The sequence below is a fragment of the Prosopis cineraria genome, unplaced genomic scaffold (assembly GCF_029017545.1).
Source record: "Prosopis cineraria cultivar Desert tree isolate PC_DT_omini unplaced genomic scaffold, ASM2901754v1 PC232, whole genome shotgun sequence".
In the NCBI taxonomy this organism is placed as follows: Eukaryota; Viridiplantae; Streptophyta; class Magnoliopsida; order Fabales; family Fabaceae; genus Prosopis; species Prosopis cineraria.
The window spans coordinates 16,563-41,092 of record NW_026555559.1 but is presented as its reverse complement, the minus strand read 5'-3'; the positions used below and the strand labels follow the sequence as shown (position 1 = coordinate 41,092).

The 24,530-nt window shown below is 31.4% G+C and overlaps 1 protein-coding gene across 2 annotated transcripts; it reads right to left on the bottom strand.

The window, feature by feature from the left end:
* Positions 1-1,272: 1,272 nt before the first annotated feature.
* Positions 1,273-7,148, bottom strand: LOC129295996 (phosphatidylinositol/phosphatidylcholine transfer protein SFH2-like). Of its 2 annotated transcripts, XM_054934595.1 has the most exons (12): positions 7,032-7,148; positions 6,800-6,951; positions 6,655-6,683; positions 5,645-5,728; positions 4,437-4,490; positions 3,738-3,815; positions 3,502-3,555; positions 3,325-3,384; positions 3,137-3,232; positions 2,699-2,800; positions 2,522-2,602; positions 1,273-1,871 (listed from the first exon to the last, which is right to left on the bottom strand). In XM_054934595.1, the coding sequence occupies exons 2-12, from the start codon at positions 6,852-6,854 to the stop codon at positions 1,554-1,556; spliced, it is 1,011 nt and encodes a 336-aa protein (XP_054790570.1). In that variant the 5' UTR covers positions 6,855-6,951; positions 7,032-7,148; the 3' UTR covers positions 1,273-1,553. The 2 variants fall into 2 exon arrangements, with proteins under 2 accessions (XP_054790570.1, XP_054790571.1); XM_054934596.1 differs by lacking the exon at positions 4,437-4,490 and having other exon boundaries at positions 6,800-7,096.
* Between the last annotated feature and the right edge of the window lie 17,382 nt (positions 7,149-24,530).

Here is a 24,530-nt window from a genome sequence, read left to right as displayed (position 1 = left end):
GTTGAAGGGTAGAAAAGAGAAAAGATTGAATTTCAGGGAGTTTGTCCCATTGGAATCTGATTTTGCCTTTTTTCATTGAATCAGGATTCCCAAAAATCTTGATTAATGTGTACCAAACGCGGCTCCATTTGAATTCCCACCCAAATTCTTTTTTCATATTCAAGATTCTGTGCTACTAAACAAGGCCTAAGAGAACACCGCAGGTTCGTGCCCCTTGTTGGCCATGTGCTCCTTTTATTCAAAATAGAAGAAATTTTTAACAATAATTATAATTTGTATATCAATAAAAAATTTATTCTTATAAAAATATATGTTAATTTTCATTTTTTATCCTTAGTTATAATTTATGATAGTGAGAAAAAATTTACAAATTTACCGCACAAGAATTTAAGGTAATAAATATAAGGGGTAAAAATTTTTTTTTTACAAATATTAAGTTACTTATATTTTGAATTAAAATTAGCTAGAAAAAATATTTATATTTTTGAGCCAGAGGGAGTGTGAGTAAAGTCCTTCCGTTTCTTTTGTGTTTTTGTTTTTTTTGGGGCTAAAGTGGTGGGTAAACCTTCCTACAGGAAAGGAATGTATACACGCATGATTATACAAATCACAAATGATTATAAAGGGATAACCCTCAGCAAAACTCTAGTTCAAATCTTACTAATGTGGGGAGCCACGAAAAAGAAACAAGACAAAAAAAAAAAAAGACATCGAAGATGAATTACACAGCACTCAAATGCAATATTATACAATGAAATCCAAATAATTAGCACTCAGATGCAAAATTATACGATGAAATCCAAATAATTCGCCATCTAAACAATTCAAAGCATGTAGAACCAAGCCATAGCAAACTCTAATGTGCAAAAGAGTGAGAGCAAACTAGATAATGTGACAATTATAATCAATTTTTTTTTAATACAAAGTCACAAAAACCATGCAGAGAAAAATGTTCAAATCCTTTAAAAAATTATACAATTTCAGCATTCAGAATAGATTGTCAAAAATCTTGATACAAAGTTGGCATTTGAAACTTTGACAAACAACCCAATCAAAAAATTTACTAGCTTCTTTAAAAATATTCAACCTCTCATGATAAGATCTCTAATCTCATTGATAGTATTAACAAGGGAATGATTTGACATAAAGTCAAAATAAATGTTGACTGTGAACTATACACGAATATGAAACTGCAGAAAAGACACGTGAGTTTGGATATGCTTATTTATGGTGGAATGAGGAAGACGTCTATTCATCAGATGAGCTATAACGTTAAAAAGAATAAGGTCTTCGATTACTAGGAAGAAAAGCAGGTATAAAATATTATATTTGACATTTCTCTACTGCATTCGCAGCATAATTTGAAGATGGGAACTGTATTATGCTGACTACGCCCTGAATTTCTCAGACTTCCATAAACAAGACTGACTAATTCTTCATAACACTCGTAGAAACAGCACAAAAACCTACTACAACATTAGCACAGATCATTTTAGATGGGCAAATACACCATGAGCTGCTAACTCATCATCAGTTCAAATCCTCAAGGGGTTTCAATCACCGTTGATTTTGAGGTTATTTAGTGAGTTAGAAACCACATTTCCATTCCCAAACTTGTTTAACTCGGATTGTATAGTCTGAGCAATTTCAGATTCTTCGGCTTTAGGCTCGGGAAAATCCACATGAAAAGATCCCTGCTTGATGGGTTCAGCAGATTCATGGAGTCTGGATTGCTGCCTGATGAAATTGTAGAGCTCTTGATGGAACGGATGATCCAAGGAATAGCAGTTTTCACTTCCACTATCTGAATGTCTAGATGATCCAGACCCTTCTTGTCTACAGAAATGTGGCAAGCTAGAGTAATCCATGATCTATACACGAAATTTTGATGGTTAAATTCAACTAAACAAGGGAACAGAAGATAAAAATATAAAGACAATCTCATAATCAATACATTCACTTCGAAAAGAATGACTTCTATGCACACCAATTTACCACAAAGCACCACTTCCTTAGAAGTGAGGTCAATAATTGGCAAGTTTTTGTTTAACCTCGTAGACAACAGCTTCACTATCCCAGCCAAGAGTTGAATGCAAAAAACAAAAGCCTCTGCATATCCGTTGACAGGTCCTATTGGCTTGCAAGGACGCATCACTTTTTGAATGATTGATGATTCAATTAAAAAGCCTTACAATTTGCATTCTTATGGTTTGTTTAAATAATAAATTTCAGCGGGATATTAGTCAATTCCACACTGGCATGCGTAGGCCTATACACTCACGCATGCAAGCCCGCCCACACATAGAAAGATAAACAAATAGAGAAAAAGGGGGGGGGGGGGTAAACCAATAAACACTGGCGGGAAACTTATCACATGACTGGTCTTGCTTTCCCTATAAGGTAGCTTGTTAGATTTTTCTTTTCTTTTTTCTTTTTGTATCTTCTTACCTTTGATTTCGTTCTTATTCTCCACTAGAATTTATTCCATTAGGACAACTTCAAAAGAAAAATGCCACCTTACCTTCAACAGTTCATCTCGCCCACTACCCGGCAAGACCTGCACTTTTTTCCTTGTTCTCTCTTGTAGAAGTGGCTTCACAACCTGCTGATGCCAAGTGATTAGCATAAAGCTGAGGCCCAACTCCCAATAGGTATTCGCATCAGAAACCATGTCATAAAGACCAAAACATAATTTTACCTTCCAGCAAGCTGAAAATATGTATGGGACATTCACAATGTAATAAGTATTTGTCTTCTCAGGATAGTTGAGATCATCAATGGATGATATAATTGTTAACAACTGCAAATACATGAAAGACAACTAAGTGCGTAGGAAATACTAAAAACAAATGGAAGGGGAAAAAAAATTAATTTGGTAAGATTCTCTGTTTTATATCTCTTTTAGTCAGGCAATAACAGTAGTTGTTTCCACCTAACCCAGAACAGAAGGTAACATAATAGTAAGGAGGGTGGGGGGGTGGTAACACTATATATATCAAGTAGAGACAGTGGCAATTTTTATAATTTTAGGTCCAAGTTGACTTAATTCTAAAGACCAACATATTCAATACACAATATCTTGGATGAGTCAATGCCGGTCTGGCTGGTCCAAGTTGTCGGATGAACTAAAAGGTACCTTAATCTGATTCAGGGCTGACAGCTTCAGTCCAGTCATATCTAAGACCTTCACACATGTGGTAATAGGTCGACCATGCTTCTTTGATGTAGTAGGCTGCAGCCACATATGAGGATCGAAACATAAGGACAAAGTCTCAACTTATATTTATTACCTGTTATTGAAGAAGGCTCAAAACACATGCTCACCAATATTACACGATCACGATATTCATTAACTTGAATGTGAGACTGCACATAATAATGGACCTGCAATAACAAAAACATAAAACAATACTAGACATTAGAGTGCTAGGATTGTTACAAAACTAATACTGTACCGAACAAAGCAGGGTTCCTTTCTTTTTTCTTAATAATTAAACTTACAGATGCTTTGTCAAATGTACTAAGACCAACTCCAATAGCAAAGACAGGAAGCCCCTGGAAAGGATGGAAGGCTGATAAGAAATAGAGTTTGAAAACAAAATGCCACAAAAGTCATATTTTTGATTGATGTTGATAATAAAATATGCGTAGTTTTGACGTAAGTTTCAATCTTTGAAAGCAAGGCCAAACACACAAGAGAACAGCTGATATATTTGAAAAATTAAAATTAAAATCACCTCTCTTGAGTATCCAGACAATCCAATTAGTTGTGAATCCCGCACAGCTCTGTACAAATCAGGAGGGATTATGGGTTTCTGAAAAAAGAAAGACCAACCAGCATAAGCACGTACTAATTAGCCTTTACAATAGATATAAATGTTAACATGATTTAGCCACTAAATATATATATATATATATAGCAGGTAGAATAGAATCAAGGCCTGGAACAACAAATCGACAATGTCAAATGCAAGTATGCCTGGCTACTGGCCAGGACCACATCACCGCAATTATGATAAACCCTTTTTTACTGTTCCTTCAATATACACATCGACACCTACAAGCTACACACACACATACAAACACAGAATCACAAGTTTCAGGCACAAGAAAGATATAAGCAATGGATGGCATTACAAAAATAAATGAGCATAATATTTACAGAAGAAGAAACTTCCTAGTCAAGTTTACTCAGAGTGGTGTCTACTTATTAAAATCTACAAATCTTGCAGACTTATGCCAGATGGCAAATTGCCTGATTCACGTAATATCTCAAGTTTCTCACTTGCACATCTGTAAACTAAAGTTGCCATAATGCTTTAAAATAAGGACGGTCTTTCAATGAACATGCACTTATCTTGATATATATATATATATATATATAATATTTGCTGAAAGAACTGGACAAGATAAGGAATAGCAGAATTCAGCCTTACAGTTAATATGTTGTCAATCTCATTTTGTACTCTCCAGTTCAAACAATCAACCAGCTGAAAGATAACGTAACATGTGTTATAAATTGAATCTTAACCAGTTCACAACATGCATGAGGTGGTGAAAGGCAAAAGGTGCTCTCAAGGGGTTAGACCTCCAAAACACCATAGCCAAAAGGAACTAGAAAGACGAACAGCTGAGTTAAGTCACTAATGTAGTAAAAATTATGTAAATTTGGAATAACTTTTGACCTATAAATTAACTATTCAAATGCAATACATCAAGTTATAAGGCATGATAATCATTATCATAACTCATGGAAACATTATGTGCCTTGTAAAGTCACTATTTAAGTCATATGTCAAAGTATAAGGTTAACAAATTAACCTTAACACTAAAAAAATGTTTGTGGTTGCGGTCTCATGTGGGTGGATTTCTTTTTTAAATTGTGTTTGTTTAAATAATCCCAAAAATCTAATAGCATAAATAACATTTTAAAATAAGAATACCTCTTTTATCATATTCTTTCTTTTTCTAAGGACAGGTTGCACTTCTAATATTGGCCTTCTTACTTTCCTATTTTATCAATCAGAACCATCGTTAACCATTAATTGTTAAGGTTCTCAAAACACAGATATTTATGACTATGACAATAGGCACACGATTTGGAGATACTCCAGTTTTTCACCTATCATGCATTAGATAAAATACTTTCCTTCACTAAGGGCATTATTGTAAGTTTCTAATTGTTCCAAAATAGAATATAAATTGAATTAATTAAATTCAATTTTTCTCATTCTATCGTACAATAGCCATCCACTTGACCACAATCTACTTTCATTTCTATTTTCCTCACCTAGTCTGAGGCTTTTTCTATTACTGTTTTTCTTGTTAATTTTTGGGCTAGATTTTGTAAGCTAACTCTTCCCTTATTACTTTGAAAACGACAAAAGCACCTAAGGCACTTGCCTAGAAAACAGGAAAAACAGACGCTTGTATGGTAAAAAGGAAAGAGCACCAAAAACGCTTTCCGAGCGCCTGGTTGAAGGGAGTGGTTCTCATGGTGCAAGAGGTCACTAGCCCTGTGTAATGCCTAGTTTACCATATTCTTAACTCAGTAAGGCTGGACTGCACAGACATACATTATCGCAAGTGAATAATATATTTCCAGAACAAGCAATAAAAGAAAACTTGACACACACAAACATACCATTTTATGGGCCTTTGAAACATTCCAGTCCCTTGCTTTTAGAAACCGCACCAATGTTTCAGTGATATACCCTTGATGAACATTCTGCAAATTACAGCAGTTAAAAATGAGAGAAAGAGTGAGAAGAACGATAATTCTTGTTTAGAATGTTATAAAGAAATCAGGCATGATCCATAAGGATGGAGATCACAAAAAATATGTATCAAGAAACAAGTACACAACTTTCAATGACCAGCACTGAACAATAGACATGAAACTTTATACTTCATCCCACAAATCACTAAAAATGAACCCCGGCAACTTTAAACTGATATTTAAGTTCTCCAAATATATGTCTATTCAATTTTTACATTTTAATATAAACGCCCTCATCAGATCAGAAAGGAGAAAAAGTTCCCTATTAAATTTCTAGCAAACACATATACATACATACATACATATATATATATATATATATATTTTTCCTAGACAAGTTACTTGTTCTTAGCTACTTATCAAGTGTTGATTGATGATAAAGAGATCCCCAAATTTCATGAGATCCCATATCCCCGGATTTTCTTACATGAGTCTGAAGACAGAGCATACTTAAGACTAAAGATAAATTGAGGAACATAAGAAAAGGTTATATACTAAAACCATTTTAGTTGAGTAGAAGATACACTTAAAAATTTTCCCTATTAAACTCGGCGCTTCAAAACAGATCTTATTTATGGACCCTAGAGAATCATCACCACATCACGTGCCAAATATCCAGGACACCAAGAGCCGTCTAGGAGAGCACCAATTAGTCAAATAAAACAACTTGACACACCAATCACGAGGAATCCACCGGACACCACTTACAGAAGACACAGATCGACCATAAGTATTGAGGAATAAACTTAAGAGTGACTAACTCAAGAACAAGCAAGATCATAAACAAAGCAAACCAGATAATTACAGCTGAAATTTGTCTAGCTGGTGCTACAACCAGATCAGATTGAGTAATGAGAAGGAAAAACAGCCCGAACCTGAAATGTCGCCTGCAATGGCTCACTACCTAGCAATATTCAAAATTGAACCAAAAAGCAAAACATGAAAAGAGTACTAATCAGAAACGCAGAAGAGAAAATCAGCGAGCATTAGATAGATCCAAGCAATTAAGTGGAAGACGACCTTGATCCATCAATGCTTGCAGCTGGTCGATGGCATCCTGGAAAGCGACTCCCATTTTGTTCGAGCCCCTGAAAATTCAGAATTCCTGGGGATGTAAATTATAACGCAAAACCACCGAATTCGAGTACTTTTTCTCCCTTTAGCTTCAGTTTCTGTATCGACAATGTTTTCCGTCAGTATTACTCAAAAGGAAAATTTGGTAAAGACATGCCACAGCAAAAGGAGAGACTACTTAAGACTATGTGAAGTCCTCCGAGAGAGAGAGAGGAGGGGTCAAGATTCAAGAAAGGCGGACATACGCACACAAATCCAACCTTCATTTCCCACCTTGAAATACGAGCAATCAGCCCTTATAAATCTCCTGCCTTCCTTCTGTTAAAATTATTTTTCTATAATATATTTAAATCGGCGACATGTCAAAATTTCATCATTATAAAAATCTAACGTATTGTCCATCCATATTTCATCAATAAGACCGTTTATCTTTAGGTTTGTTAAAATTATGAAGACTTCCCTTTCTTTTTTAATGCTTTGATCTAATTTTTTAATATTATTAAAGGTTTTAAAAATACTTAATTTTATTAACTGAAATTAAATTAAAATATTTAAAATTATTAATCTATCATCATAATTTAACTGTATACTCTCTATTCAATTTAAAGAATTTAAAAAAAAAGTAAGATAATAGTTAAATAAATGTTTTAAAAATATTATAGTAAATTAAAATCAACAAAATTGAAAGTAAAATAAATATAAAATATATTAACTAATTTATCCTCGTTATATCAAACTCCTGATTCATTATTATTTTTTTGTAAATACATATTTAAAATATTATTTTAAATAACATATATTATCAAATGTTCAATTTTTTTTGAAAAAATATTAAATGAATAATATACATATTTGTTAGGCCTAAAGTGTTCTTGGGTCCGCCAAATAGGATTGGATTTGGAACAAAATAACAGCCCTGCCCATTAATCAAGGATTAATGAAACGGTGCCTCTCAACTCCATTGGTCAAGAAGAGCCATCACTTCATGCTGTCTAAAAACTCACAGCGCGTCCTCAACCACAAAGAGAGCCTTGTCAACTAGAAGCAGTGGAGTGGTTGGGGAGACATAATTTAAATTTAAACATTGGGATACTCTATCAACTTATACAGTCTCATCCAGCGTGGCTTTGTGACTTGGGCATTTTAGCATCTATCTAGGATTAGCAATAGTGTTTAGGAACTTCAATGTTCTCCGAACCTTGTAATCATGTTTATTTTCCTTTAATACACTTTGTTTCTTCTAGAAACTAAGCTAAACAGTCTTGGTGATTTAAAGAAATTAAGGTAAATGATCTTGAAAACTCACAATGCTCTAATTGAGGATTTACTCCTCTCACACACCTAACGTGCATGATGACACTCAAGCTCCTTCCACACACCAATAATATATACAAAATTGAAAATGTGATAAGAAGTTTAAAAAATATATACATTTAAATTAGTTTTATAACCTAAATGATTTTTGAAAAATATTCATGTTATTGAGGGCTATTTTACTTTAAGAAATGTTACTCAACAGAGATTTAATAATATAGCTCAAAAATAAAAAGAAGAATCACACACAAGAACTACTCAAAAAACTTATTTACAAACAATAAATAATATATAATGGATTGTTATTAAAATGAAAACATGAACTTATTTTTCTTAAATGAGACTTGTTATCATCTTCCAACATAACCTTAAATCCTCATAGCGGAAGGTCCTATACTCTCTCGAATTACATGGAGTGAAATTTGCAAACACTTTGAATTTTTTGGCATGCATTTAGACTCTTCTAGGACTTCAAACTCTTGACCTGTGTCCTCTTTAGCTTCTTTGAGTACTTCATCTTCCATTGAAATGAGTTGCAATTGCAATCTTTTGTATTTGAGGTCATATATGGTCCTTGGAAAAAGGTTATTAACAATAAAAACAAATTCTTGGCTCTTAATTCTTTTACTTTATCTGGCATTATTTATTGAAGACCTAGTACCTGCATGAGAAGAAACAAAGGCAAAAGAGGCTATCTTGAATGCAAAAGAAAAAGAATTAGAAGATTGGACCATTTTATCCTTTCTAAAATAAGACCTAGTGTTGCTAGATGGAGATTTTACACTCTTCCACCTATTCGACCCTCTATATTTACTTGGATAAACATCAAAGGGACTCCCTATAATGTGTGTATCATCATTCCACATCTATTAAACAAAGTGAGGTTGTGAGTCATTATTATGAGTCTGGTCACATGCCTTTTGGCTATTCACCTCATGCATGCATGTGGCTCATGCTTCTTGCAAAGACTATGGCTTAAACATGTGAATATGTGCAGCAAATTCTTTATCAAGGCTTGCCATGTAAGTCTACACAAGGTAATCTTCAAAAAGTATGATCTTGCAAGCAATTGCATTGAATTCATTATTAAATTCTTTGAGTGAGCCTATTTGATGAAGCTTTATGAGATCTTCTATTAGAGCTTTATGGGTGGGTCTAAACCTATACTTCAATTCTTTCATGATTCTTGCCAAGTCCACCTACTACCTTTATCTGAAGTAGTAAGGGCTTGATGCTATTGCCAAGCCTTTTCATCGAGATACAAGCTGGCCATGAGAACCTTCCAATCCTTTGGTGTGTTGTCTATTTGAAAATAAAATTCACACTTCAAGATCTATCCCAAGATATCATTTCTTTGAAATTTAGGAAACTCCATCTTTGCAAAACATGTACGAGGTTGTACTTATTGGTTTCTGGCCGTGGATGCTCTTTGTAGTGATTGTTGCTTGCAGGACCCTTATCAAGAGAGTCATTACAATCACATATGATCTAGATAACTTGATTGGTGGGGGCTTGCACATCATTAAGAAGATTAGCCAACTTGAAGAAGGCATCTTCTAAGGCACAAAGTCGATCGTTACTATTTTCTACTATGGCATGTTGTTTTTGGAATTTGATTTCTGGCATACAAGTTGAGCATCGATAGCTCTGATGTTAAATCTTACTCTACTAAACATCATTAATCAATAAAACTTATGGTAATTAAAGGATTAACCCTTTAAAGCGACTATCGAGTTTTAATTTCAAAATCAAGGGATACCAAATTTTCATAATCAAAATAGGTTTAAATAAATCATAACCTCTTAATATCAGAGTAAAAAATAGGTTATAGAAACATGGGATATCTCTAAGGAGTGTAAAAAATTGAAAACAATTGAAAATAGTGAAGAACAATTCATTTGTTGTGAAACAGGACAATGTGCCATGACATGTTGCTTTGTGCCATGCGCTGCGGCGCAGGTGCTATACGCTGCGACATGTTGTACGAAGTATCAGTAGATTCTGTTGTCATTTGATAGCAAAATTAAAAAACTTCTTATGTATCCCAATTCTCCATCCAGCGTTCGAATGACATGATTTAGGTGTCTACGAAAATCTCTTCTCATAAACTAACTAATGGCACAGGTTTCACTTTCAAAACAAGTCACACTAAGAAGTTAGACACCTAAACATATTTTGATCACTTTTTTTCACAGCTTTCACCCAAAAAAGGGTGTCCAAAACCTACAACAAGTGCTAAAAGCTTTTCCTAACACCTAAATCATGTCCATTGAACTTAGAACTATTAATATAACACATCATATACACTTAAACACCAGTATAGCATAAAATCACTCCTCAATTCCTTTTCACCAAAAACAAAAGGGGAGGCAAATTTCTATTACATTGCATCAAAAACCATTTTAACACGTGTAAAACATTATTCTTACACTTGCACTAGTATTTTGGTCTTATCAATATATATATCATCATACACAATTACTTAGGGCCTAAAATACAACTCAGATATAACGATAACAAAATAGTGCAAGTGTGATGGTTTGCAACCTAAAATTGATAATTATATTCTATTATACAAAATATATATAAACTAAAAGCATACAGTGGGAATATACTAATTCCTAACCTCTTGAGCCTTTTCCTTCTCAAAACCAAAGTTAGAGCCTATAAAATATTAAATAAAAAAGGTGAGTCTAGCCACTCAATAACCAAGGTAAACCTACCCTATGCAATTATATATCAATTATAAGTCAAACCTATGCATATGAAACCAAGTAATCAAAACATGTTTTAACACATATCATAATTCATTAATCTATTTAACACTTTCTTATCTCACACATGCTAGGTACATAATCACAAGACACTCACACATGTGATCATGACTCGCCATAACACATGACTTGCCACAACTCAAAATATGTGACACGTCATACACTTACATAAGCAATGATCAACTAATCTTATACCCTCCTTATTTTCTCAAATTGAAACCTTAGGCTATAACAATGAATAGGACTCTGTTAATTTAACTGGACTACCCAAGCTCATCAATCATAAGGTGTGACCCGGCCAAAGATCACATGAATCACTCTCGAACCATGGCTTCCCCACTCTCAAATCTTTAGGGTGTCTCATATCTTAAGCTATTCTCCTTGTTGAATTGGTAGAGAAAGCTAGATTTTAGTCCCTTAATAAATTATAAGACAATCCCCCGATAAATTGTGAGATAAGGCTATATTCGTAATGTACTGAAGGGCAGTCTAAGTACCATATAGATTTTTCCTCTACTTCCAATCCTTAGACTCTCGCCCATTAATCATGCCATAAACAATGCTCACTCATTTTCACATTTTCATTTATTCATTATCAAAGTCAACACATTGGGCTCACAGCCAAACGCTACCCAAATGAGCATCAATCCTTATTTTCACTTATATCACAATAACACATCCTTTTCAATCTCAATTACTCATTTTTATAAAGCCCATTATTAACTACTTATTCAAAATACATTATAAACATGCAATTCATCTTGAATATCACTTGTACAACTTAAAACTAATTTGCAAATCTCATTAGCATGTTTAATGCATATCAAAATTATTAGATAAATATAAGATTTCATTGCATCATGTACTCATTCACAAGTCAAAGTTTGCATATTAAACACATAATTAACACCACATTACAATTAACACATAACTACCTAAAATAAGGTTCTCTTAGTTACCTTAAGCCTTTGAAAGGTTAAAAGTTTATCCTTTAATGTTATAGCTTTCAAGCTTAAATTTTCAAGCCAAATAGGTGTCAAAGAGCTCAATCTACAATTTACCAAGTTAACTTTCATTAACATTACCCATCTCATATATTTCAACTCTAATCTTTCCTTTCTAAATTGCCTAATGCCCACATATTTACAGTTGGGCCTACCTATTAGGTTTATTATCTATCTTTAACATTATATAGCTTTATTGAATACCTACATTCCCATTAATACCTCAACATCACAATAATGACAGATTTAATGTCTATTTTTGGACATTAATGGAACTTATCATCCAACAACGACCAAAATCATTAATACTAGATTTAAATGCTCTAAACAACTTTCATTAACTTCATTTGAGTTAATAGGTTCAGACCTATAACTTATATGGACTAAAATCATCATTCCCATCTAAACCCTAACTCAAATCTTTGAGAAAATGAAAAAGAAAATGAGAAAAAGGGTTTAAGAATCTCATCTTTGATGATTTAAAGTTTTAAACCTTCTTAAATCCTCCCCTAGATCATGTTCTAGCAAAGCAAATGTGAGTTTTCTCCAAACCCTAACTCAAATTCTTCATTAGTTCGCAACTTATTTCTACAGAATTCACACCGTGCACCGCGATGCCTGTCCCCACACGCCACAGCATGTGGTACAAAGAAGACAGCTCTTGCCTAATGGTCTTATGCGCCACCGTGCATCGTGCATGTTCTGCAGCATGCAGTACAAAAGCTTTTTAACTTACTTTTCTCCACTTTTTGGTCTCCAAGTGACCCAATTTTACTTTGAATCTAAATTATACCTGAAATTTCAATTAAAAACACTTATTATTCTCCTCTAACCACATACTACATCAACTTACTAAATTGTCCTAATTAAGTTTAATAAATTTAAGAATTAAAAACTGAAATGTTACATCTGATACCATTGTTATATACAACATAGGAGAATAGAGAAGAATAGAAAATAGGTGAGAGAAATTGAGGGCAAAGGAGAGAGTTTAATGAGTAGTACTCTAAAGATTATTTCATACACGGGAGTCAGGTGTAAGGATATCTCTTATCTAGAAAAACATAGGACTAAACAGAACTAATTGAATAACGGCAACCTAATCAATTCTAATTATGCTACTTACACATACGAGCAATTCCATCTTTTCATCAAAAATTATTTGCAAGAGAGACCTTTGACCCTGCAAATGATCCTTTAATACAAATATGTTAATTTTGGGGCATGTAATGCAATTCTCCCAAAACAATTTAAGGGTGGGTTGCTAATCATTATCGCGACTGAAAGCACGACTCAACGTGGGTCTCACATTTTTTATCTATTTTACACCATCAGATTTGGCTTTATTTATTTCATTTTTGTTGGAAAAAGGGAATATACTTATCAATTTAGTGCACTCATCCCTCAAAAGAAATTCTTCATTTTCAGATTCTTTTGAATGAGATCTTTATGGTCCACATACAATGTTCTAAAAATATATTCAAATATTTATTTATTTATATATTTAAATAAAGTATCATTAGATGTGTGTGTGTGTATAATTTAAATTGTATATATTGATTCAATTATTCAAAAGTAAATTTTTTTAAATTATAGTATTTTAATTAAATTAATGCTACTTTTTGTTTTTTATGTGTAAAATTGGAAACTGCATAACTTTATTTATACAAGAGTATTTTTGTAACATAGGGCGTACCCCATTTTAATTTTAAAGTTGATAGATTTTATATTAGTGTTATAATAGTCAATTATACTTATCTTGATCCTTCATCTTGATTTTAATTTTTGTGGTCTTTTATAATAAATTTTAGTAGTATTATATCTATTTTCCCCTATTTTTCCTTTTTAAAATGGAGTTTGATTTACAATTTTGTAAACAACAAAAGTTTATATATCCCAATGTGTAAACTGTAAACAAAGATATGATAGTTGGCCAAAAAAATAACATAAAAAATCTTGACTACTAACATTCTCATCAAATTGATATTTTATATATTTAATTTTAATGTTATTCTCTATGGTACAATTTTTTGTCATAAATATGTTTTAATCATGAATAATATTATATTTAAAACAATTGTTAAGTGTGTCAATTGCAATTTTTAAGTTAATTGAAATTATATTGAAATATTCAATTAATATGTATCTTTTAAATACTTTGTTATCAATGTTTCATTAAATTATTTGGGAAAAAGACAATCGAAGATCCTATCAAGAAATTAATGTAAAATAAAGATCATTAAATGGTAAATTCTTAAAATTTAAATTGTAAATTCTTGAAATTTCAATTGTTCTTCGTACCTTTCAAAGGTCCTTATTTATCACTTTCCCTAAAATTTTCTTCTTTTTTTCTGTTTTTTTTAGGCCTTAAGGAAGATATTTTCTTGTATAATGATTTTGGCCTGTTGTTACAATCAATCAAGTGATTTGATTATTTTTCTTATTTGATCAAACACACATATGTGTACGTATAAAGAGACATAAGTGACACTTTATACAAATAATTATTAATTTGAAAATAAACATTCAAGTGTAATTATTTGTTTACATTTGATAAAAAATCATATAAAATAAAAGTGAGAAAATTAATCTTTTAATTTTCAACTTTAACTCACTTATAACTCAATCCCTCAACTATAACTTGTTGTGACTCAATTCTTTAATTATGACTTATTACAACTCAATCTCTCAACTTTTGACTCACTTATAACTCACTTCTTATTTTTTAATTTTTTTTAAAAAATTATCCTTATCAAATAAGAGTGATAAAAGAAAGGGAGAATTATATTGAAGTTTTACACAAAAAAATTAATTACTACAAGATCCATTGATAACTGAACTAAAGAGATTAACAATCCTTAGTTCAGTTGTCAATAGACCTTGTAGTAATTAATTTTCTTGTGTGAAACCTAGATGTAGTTCTCCCTAAAAAAATTCTCATATATTGCTCTAAAATACCCTCCTCTTGCTATTTGATGTAAAATCTAAGCTAATATAAAAAAAAAAGAGAACTAACAAAAATTGAGAGATTGAGTTATAAGTGAGTCAAAAATTGAGAGATTAAGTCATAAAAAAGTCATAGCTGAGAGACTGAATTAGAAGTAAGTTAAAAATTGAAAGATTAAAAGATTAATTTTTTCAATAAAAATTATCTAATTCAAATTTAAATTTAAATTTCTTCTAAAAGAAGATGAAATATTTTGCTTAGTTATTTATATATAGTAATAAATTAACATAATAAGCCTTGACACAAAAACAAAAGTAACATGATAAGCACATATCTCTTTGATATATACAGACTGAGGGGGGCCAATATTGATCTAGCGGGGTCCAATAAACTTAGAGTCATGAAAATTAGGTGTGGACTTTAGATATGTTCTTATGTGATGACAACTCATGATTACTATAGGGAGAATTTTATTTAAGGATTGAAAAGTATTGTTGCGTAATTAATAAGTCAAGTCACAAAATTAACAAGTATTGTTGTATAATTAACAAGTAAAATTACATCATTAACAAATAATATAGTTCAGTTGAGAAAGTCATAGATTTGACAAGTAAATTCAAGTCATTAATAAGTTCTGTTAAGGTATTAACAAGTACAGTTACACGATTAACAAATAATGTAATTTTATTATGGAAGTTACAGATTTAAAAAGGAAAGTTAAGTAATTGATAAATTCTGTTAAGATATTAATAAATATAGTTATGTGATTAATAAGTAATTTAGTCCTATTGCGGGAGTCATGGGGTCAACAAAGAAAGTTAGGTAATTAACAAGTCCCATTAAAGTATTAATAAGTAAAGTTACGTAATTAACAAGTAACGTAATAATCAAGTGGTTTGGAAATAATGTTTATTATATATATAATTACATGCATTATGTGATTGAATGGATCAAGTGGCTTGGTGGTTCAAAATTTTTTGTTGGGCCAAGGGGTCAAGGATTCTATACCTACCTTGGCCACTTTTGGAGAATTTAATTCTCTATAATTCTTCAGCCAATCGAAAGCCGGAGCTTTAGCGACAAAGGTCTAGTAACTGCCGTCTCTAATGAGACTCTAGTCACTGGCAGTGGTGCTCCGACAACTGTGGCTAGTGGTTTTTTTTAATATTTGAACTGAGAGTATTTTTCATCTTTTTTACATTCAACTTATTTTCCATTTAATCCCTGAGGACTGAACTGAAGTTTTAAAATCTTTTAGGACCCACCAGAAAATATATTTCTTTTCATATCCTTAAATAAAATTCTCCTATTACTATAATTGAATAAAGTTTATTTGTAATATCAATTAAATTAAATATGACGTCTAGTTTTAGCAAGGCATGGTAGTTGGGACTGAAACTAATCTAAATCCTATATATAAATATTCAGTCTAATCAACTAAGGCCATGAGGGGAAGACATAAGTCTCATGGCCAGTAGATGAAATGTTCCTTCAAGATATAAAGTTTAAACTTACCGTGAGGGGCAGATAAAAGTCTCATAGCCAATAATGAAAAGTTAATCAAAATAATGAGTTTACATGCTCACATAATTCCAAAAGATTCCTAGGTTGGCACATATACATATAACTTAGCACAAATAGGCAAAATAGGCCCTTGTGTGACAATACACACCAAATTACTCCTTCAGTGCTTCTACGGTTGGACCCTTTCCTATAAAAATGTTAAATCACGTGGAATGAGACATAAAGATCATAGTACCCAAAATGAATATGTAATAATGTATGCGATGCAACTAATCATGTGATTGCTGAGTGGGATATACAAAATATTTTTCCTAACATATATTATCCAAATAATTCGAACAAATATTTAATTGTTTGACTATACCTTATATCCCTCTGTACACCATATTCAGAAGCCAAATCACCCAACTAAAGGTGAATTAGACCAAATTATAAGTCATTCATTGGGTCTAATGAGAACTTACCATGTGATAATTAATTTTTTAGACAAAATATTAACATCAGCAATATTTCAAAACAACTTGACAAATCATACATATTGTAACCTCCTCTTATAGCCACTCAATATAAGAGAAGATTATAGTGTTACCATTACCTCGCATCAATCACAACAATCAAATTTCATTTCAAAAGCTTCGGTCGAAGACTTATTTTTTAAAATCAATCAATTTACAATAAAATTAGAGAAAAACACAGCGGAAGTAAATCATATACTCAATACATAGTAGACATAACCTACCAGTATTTTTATGCCAATTGCATGCATTTCAACACAAAATAAAAACTAAAATTTGGTCTATGCACTGCGGCATGTGTCATCATGCATCACGGTACGCTTGTTCGAATTTCTGCTATTATTTTGACAACAAAAATGATGAACTTTCGGCGTATGACACTTTCATATCCGACATCCAATTGAAGTAATTCAAATGCTTTCATGAAGCTTAGCTCATATACTAACTAATGAGATAGGTTTAGCCACGATTTAATGGTCCGATCAAAATTTGGACACCTGAATGCAAAAAGTCACTTTTTTAAAAAAAATTGCGCACCCAAGTGCTCCCTTTCTCTCATTAGACCACACTAGGCCTTGAACCAAGTTCAAAAGGATCTAATACACCTGATTGACCATAATTAATCACAATCATACTCATATATTGAAATTTGACCCTTCTACGACCAATTTTCACAATTCACTAATTTTAAACACTTCGCCATTTCTTGACATAACTTAGCCTACTTGGCTATTTCTCAACTTATACATATACAATCATATTTATAATATAATCTTAGCCTTCAAATTACTCATTTCATCATAATTTAACTTTTGACTTAAGATTCACCAATATAAACAACCATTTCACACATATACTCCAAGTCATAGCCCTTTTGTTTCATTTCAACACATATACAGTCAATCGGGCAAGACTTCACAAAATTTCAATTCCATTCATTCATGCAACCTTATGGCAACTCATATACACTTATATATGCAATCTTAATTCAATTCATTACACAACCTTAAAGTACACGGCTTCACAACTCAATTCAGTCTAGACTTTCTTCCCTTACCCTGGTCACTTCCCGGTCCTGTAAACATGTAACCATGGGGTGAGATAAAAATCTTAGTAACATAATAACTCACTTTTATTGATTATCATATGCAACAATACATTAAAACCTCATAAAGTGTCATTTATATCATATATCTCATTTCATTCTCAGTTTTTCCTCAATCACAAAAAATTTCATGTTATCTCAAGATATTTCATTATATCGCATAATAAACTAACATATCTCTATCAACCGAACCTTTAAATCACCTCGATACAAAACTATAGGTTCATCTTAAACTAATGTACACTCTCATTAGTCTTGAGCTCATCTGTAGTGGTAGAATCACTCAGCCAAAGATGTTCTAACGCACAATATGGACTATCGTTTCTCCCAATACACACAATGGGACGTCGTTGATTCCAATACCATATCGCAAAGATGCTAAGGAGTCTCTCATCTCCAACACCGTACCTCAATAGGCACTAAGGAGGTTTTCTCCAACACCGCACCTTTTAAGGTACTAAGGAGAATTGTTTTCAATACCGCACCCTAACAGGGTACTAAGAAAATCTTACTATATGGTCTTTATCATCTCCTACACTTGGGTGAACTCCTACCCCTGTGATCATGCTTTCCCGAGCCATTTAAGGTTCCCATTTACCATATCACATTTTCTTACACATAACATATACATATAATACTTTTCATTACAAAACACACATTTCAATGCTTATTTCAACTAAAAGTCTTTTCACACATAACAATCACTCAATGTTATAAAACATGCTTAGTTTGAAATCATTTCATACACCACATAATACTAACATATAGTTACAATAAACAGTCAAATAAATGAAGTTATTCAATTATCTCAACCTTTTTGTCACTAGAAAGGTTACCCGTGAATTTCAACTATCACACAAGCTTATCTCAAGCTTCCTTTCTCTATTCACGCATCTAATATGCCAATCTAAACACATTTAGCACATTTTAGTTATTTGGTTCATTTTGACCAAAAATTTATTTTTATCACTTAGGGCTATATTCATCCTAAACTCTTTTTTATTTATCCATTCTAAGTTCATGACTACCCACTTACTACTTTACATCACCTCAACTGGTCTTATTTCACTCAAATTAAATTTTTGCCCTAACTTTCTCTCTCTAAAGGCTAAAATTGAGCCTACAGGTTCAAAGCTCTACTGTTCAACTCTAAACCAGTCGCAAAACTCTAATTTAACTTTCAAAAAACTTTTTATTACTATTAGGCAAGAATCAAACCCCTTAGATTCCACTGACTCAATTTTCTTATAACTCATTTTCATAAAAAATTTGTGTAGAATGGAAGGTAAGAGTTATACATAGCTTACCTGATAAGTTACTGATTCGAATCACCTTCTATCACTCCAAAATAGCTTGACTTAGCTCCTCAGCCCTTCTCTTCACTCTATTTCGTGTGTTTCTCAATTTTACTCCTCTGAATTTTTTGAAATTTCACGACTTATGAAGTGAATTTCTAGCCCATGCATTGCGACGCATGCAATACAAGCCGTGGCGTGTGGCACAGTGAGATTTATTCTTACCATGCGCACTTACTTCAACCTAAAACACACTTCTATCACCCATATCTGTTCATATAACACACAAATAAGTTAAAATATCAATTAATCATCAGAATCTCTAATCCCACACTAACTTTCATTTCTTCCTTGATTAACCTCTAAACTTAGGATTAAGAAATTCAAGATGTTACACATATTTTTACAATAACTGGACAAAAACATAATCAAACAGTTTTCATACTTTTAAACAATATTTATATCAACATAATACTCATATATGATTCATCCTACTTGATAGTTTTTTTCCAAACGCTAAATATGTTTTCCAAACACAATATAATTTTTCAAACAAGATAAATGTACACATAATCAATTACAACAAATATATAATCATATAATAAGAATAATTACCTTGTGACTTGAATAACAAGTTCTCCTTTACAGCTCTTTTTTCATTGCTATCTTTGTTAATACAATCTACACCATTATTTTGTAATACTAAATATTGATTTCACAATGAAATCAATAAATAACTTAAATTTTAAACTTAGAAAATTTAAGCCTAAAAGCCCATATTAACACTAATTTAAGGTTAGTGCCCCAAGTCACATTTCCAAACTCCTTTCTAAAATTTTCACGCACTAATAAACTATAATTAAACCTCAATTCAATCCTAACATCCCATTTTCATCAATCCATATTTCAAAATTCGTCCAAAAATATGTTGAAATTTCAAAAATTATCCCCAAGCCTTAAATCATCATTCTAAAGTCTTAAAAACATTTATCCATATTCAAATAAGCATATAATAGCCATAAATTCAACCTAACAATTTAGATTCAACAACAACTCAACCATATAAGGCTAGGGTTTAACTAAAAATTCTCAAATTCAAAATTCAACTTTAAAGAAAAGTTCCATACATTTATTGCACTCCTAATAACCTCAACAACTATAATAAATCATCCTAGATTACCTATTCCATAGAAAAACCCTAATTTAAAAATCATTCTCAAACTCTAAGAAGAATAGGTAGAATGGTAGAGGGTAAGGCAAGAAACTAACCTCAAGGGGTTGTAAGGCTCAAATCTAGCTTTGAGGCACAAAAAAAATTAAGCCCTAGCAGGGTAAAATTGCCCCTTTGTGTTTTCCTCGCCCTCTCTTACATTTTGATTTAATTTTGAAACAGGAACTTTTACTTATGTGTTCAATCACAAATGGTTGAAGCCACTTAAACTAGTTTATCCTCTTTGTTTATGATTGCAAATGGTTGTGCCACTTATTGGATTTAACCACAACCAGGTGTAATTAGAATTATCACATACTTCCTAATTCATCTCTAAACCTCAACTTAACCATGCTAAATACCTAATAACCAACACATTTATATTCCCAGTCATTTATTAAGCTCAACAAACCGCTCATACAAATTCATCCCTTAATCACACCCCAAAATAATTTTTAAATCCTAATCATAAATCCTAAATTCCCTCAATTAATTTCTTAAATAAAAATTAGTATGTTACATAAACTATAGGTTCAAGTGCATTTGAGATTTTAAATTTTTTTTTAGTGTAATGTTTTCCTTCAATTTTTAGAAATGGTGCAATTTGACCCCTACTACTGTTCATTGACTAAAAGATTGTAGAAAAGACCTCAAAAATCACAAAAAATGATCAACAAATTTTTTTTAATATTTTTATATTTTTTTGATTCTTTGTTTGTAATTTTTGGATATTTTACTACAATTTTTATTTTTTTATAATTTTTAAGACTATTTTCTATCATTTTCTGATCAATTACTGATCAAAGTTAACTTGTATTAATGATAAAGGTCAGATTGTACTGTTTTCAAAAGATGAAAAAGAATACAATATAAAAGATAAATTTAAAATCCTAAACATTCTTAAACTTATAGTTTAGGAGCTCAAGCCAATTTTTCATTTAACCTTTAAAAAATATACATAATTAATTTTTCCTAAAATGACATTAAAAATTTTTGATTTTTTTTAATATAAGATCACAAAAAAATTCGTGTAAAATGATGATATCAAATTAAGTCATGCTAAGGTGTAAAAAAGTCTAACACCCATTGGGTGGAAAATAAAAAATCTTGATATTTAAATTATTATTTAAAGATTGATGCGCAAATTTGTGATGTGATAATGAGCTTCAAAAGAAAACTTAAATATGTTGCCCCATACGCCTATGACCCCCAAAAAAAAAAACAAAAACAAAAAAGTACGTCTGCGTGTACAATATGTTCATTTATGTAGAGCAGAATCTTTCGCGTGTTCCTGGAAGGATCCTTATGGGAAAGCCTATGCCCGAAAGCAAAAGAAAAGAAAGTAAACGTACGTGTCGTTCACTTTCATGCTTTTCAAATTTGAATCACAGTCAAATGACGTGTTGTTCCCACTTGTCAGCCCCACTTTCACTTCCTTTTCTTTTCCCCAATGTTAATTACTTTTCAATTCACTATTTGAGTGTTCCTTCGCAGTTGGGTTCATAAAAGTCATCCACGTACTCTTGATCCAATGTCACCCATGCAAAATATTAATTACTTTTCAGTTTATTATTTTATGCTTAATTTCATGAAGTTATGGTAATATATTAACATTTTCTTTATTGTTGATTTCATAAAGTTGTAGCAATGAATTAATATTTTTTTTAATTTTTGTACACCACATGAATAGTAAAAACTAGTTTTAAATACATTTGAACAAATGTCAACAACAATATTGGTGATTGTGAGTTATGCCAAAAATGAAATAGATCTATACTATGGCGTTTATTCTTCCAAAACATGATGCCATGATATATTATTATATTTTAAAATAAATTTTATTCCTTTAAGTTTATCTCAATTATTAATTCCATTTTTAAGTTTAATTTTTATCAATTTAATTTCTTATATTTGTTTTAATTATTGATTTGGTCTTAATATTCAAATAGAAAGTAATATTATTAAAATTCATTGACATGAATAATGGAATATTGATGGTAGCCATCTAAATTATATTTAACTAGAAAAAAACAGTAGACTCATAATTTTATAAAAAACAAAGAACAAAATGTAACATAAAAAATTAGATTGATGAAAAATTAAATTAATTTGAAAGCTAATTTCTTCTTATTTAGTTATATATCCATGTCAAATCATCAACATACTTACATATTAAATTAATTTAAAAGTCAATTTATATAATAATTTAAAAATTGTTAGGAACTAAATCGATTAAAATTAAATTTAAACGACGATATCAATAGTTGAGAGAGGGCCTAAAAGTTTCATTATCTCTTCAAAATATTATATAATTAACTTAAATGTAAGGTATAACTTAAATTAAACATAGACTAGAATGTATGTGTGTTCTTGAATCTTATTACATTAACTTGTTTTTCTATTTTAAAAATTTATAAATAAATGTTTTGTAAATTTTACAAAGTTCTCTTATATTTTTTAGATATACAAATGCTTTTCAAAATTTTACAGCTATGGACCCTCACTCCTCTAGAAAGGCATCTATGTTGGAAGAGGAAGAGGAAGAGGAAGAGAAAAAAAAAAAAAAGCAATGAAGAGGAGGCAGAGTCAAAGAGTGTTTTCGCATAGTGGTTTTGTTTCACTAATGAGGGCTAATTTGGTTAATTCAGTAAGGAATATAACTGCAAATGAGATCCTTGAGCTTGCAGAGGAATATTAGAATTATTTAAACCTGTCTGTCAATATCTTCTTTCTAATGACCCTAGATAAAATTTTTCTTGGAATCCAATGACAAGTTACTTTTGTTGACAATGATGTATTATAAGTTTTGTGTATAAATTTTACTATGAAAGTCTTCATAATGACATATTGTTGCTAGATTGGTTATTACGCTTGAAAGACACAAGCATTTATAAAAAAAAGGAATAATTTTTTTTTTCCAAAAAATAATCAAGTTATGGAAGCATTTATAAGTTGAAATGCTCCCATAGCCAATCAATAGGAGCTTGTTACAGGAGCTCCTACCTATAGAAGCATTATTGTAAGTCTTATCATTTAGAGTGCTTTTAAAGCGTTGTCATACATAAGGAAATATCCAGGCATGAGGTGCTTTTAGAGCATCACGGTAGAGTTTTTGTATTAGTGACTAATTTAATATATAATTAATCTACATTTTAATAACTTGATTTTAGGTCCATGACAATATTAGACTTTTAAAGTTTCTATATATAACAACTATTTAAAATAATTCTTCTGGTAATTTGATGGGAAGAAATTGACTTATTGATTGACTTATAATCATGCTTAAAGAATCTTAAAACTCTTACATCACTGCTACTTGTCATCGAGGAATAAAATATAAAAAGAAAGACAATGACTTTACCTGCCTTGTTAGCATGCTTGGTGCGTTAAAAAAAATTTTTAGAAAATATAATAAAATAATTAGAATATATCAGACTTGGTTCAGTTTCTTTTTGGTGAAATGTAAATTCTATTTTCCAAGAACAAATGCATACAGAAGGAATAGGCACTTTATGGGCTTCTATTCTTACAGTATATATATATATATATATATATTTTTTTTTTTGGGGCCAATGTTGTTACAGAATCTAAACCTTTAGGTGAGTAAAAGATAAAGAAAAAACAAAGGCATATTCTAAAACTTTTAGAAAAATCAAACAATGACATATTCTATTCATCAGACACACAAACACTTCCTCATTGCCTTTGAAAACCTAACAGAAGAAATGACAAAGAAAGAAACCCAGAAATTCGTGTGCAGCATCACCGCCGGAGTCTACTTAGGCCATCGTTGAAGAAAGGGATTGAGGAGCAAGCAACTTCACCTCTTCAACCGATCGTTACCATACATGTTTGCTTCAACGCGACTACAAGTGTCGCAGTGTCACAAATTGGCTCTTAAAACTTGTCTGAAGCCAATTTGTGGGAAGATTGTGGACATTTTAGTCCTTTCATTATCAAATTTATGTACCCTTAAGGACCTGGGTCCT

Excerpts from the sequence above, each read along its gene's own strand:
- LOC129295996 (XM_054934595.1), bottom strand. The coding sequence starts at position 6,854 with ATGGGAGTCGCTTTCCAGGATGCCATCGACCAGCTGCAAGCATTGATG. Across the intron at positions 3,816-4,436 it reads AGATTGACAACATATTAACT|AAACCCATAATCCCTCCTGA; the intron begins GTAAGGCTGAAT and ends TTCTTTTTTCAG. Across the intron at positions 2,801-3,136 it reads CAGCCCTGAATCAGATTAAG|TTGTTAACAATTATATCATC; the intron begins GTACCTTTTAGT and ends ATGTATTTGCAG.